We start from the raw sequence: 316 nt of genomic DNA on the forward strand, positions 1-316 counted from the left end.
GCCCCGTGCTCAGCCCACCCTGTCCCCCGCAGGGCTCTCGGTGCTGCGGGTGGCGTACGGGGACGTGTCTCATCTCGGAGTCTTCTGCACGGACCCCATCCCCAAAGGAGTCCGCTTCGGCCCTTTCCAAGGCAAAGTGGTCAACACCAGCGAGATCAAGACTTACGACGACAACTCGCTCATGTGGGAGGTAGCGGAGGCACGGCGGAGCTCCCCCGGGACCCCCTGAGCGGGGCCGGGGTGAGGCTTTCGGCCGCCCCTCTCCCGTAGCCCGCAAGAGGGTCTCGGCCCAGGGTGGGTGGTGGGATTGATGCGA

The 316-nt window shown here is 67.4% G+C and overlaps 1 protein-coding gene across 1 annotated transcript in view; it reads left to right on the forward strand.

The window, feature by feature from the left end:
• Positions 1 to 34: 34 nt before the first annotated feature.
• PRDM14 (PR/SET domain 14) overlaps positions 35 to 316 on the forward strand; it is a gene marked incomplete at its 5' end in the record, with an annotated part of 6,337 nt that continues 6,055 nt past the window's right edge. Inside the window, one exon of the mRNA XM_010171281.1 lies at positions 35 to 222. Within this exon, the coding sequence (XP_010169583.1) occupies positions 35 to 222 (188 nt within the window). The remainder of the gene's footprint in view (positions 223 to 316) is intronic.

The sequence above is a fragment of the Antrostomus carolinensis genome, unplaced genomic scaffold (genome assembly GCF_000700745.2).
Source record: "Antrostomus carolinensis isolate BGI_N321 unplaced genomic scaffold, ASM70074v2 scaffold20487, whole genome shotgun sequence".
In the NCBI taxonomy this organism is placed as follows: domain Eukaryota; kingdom Metazoa; phylum Chordata; class Aves; order Caprimulgiformes; family Caprimulgidae; genus Antrostomus; species Antrostomus carolinensis.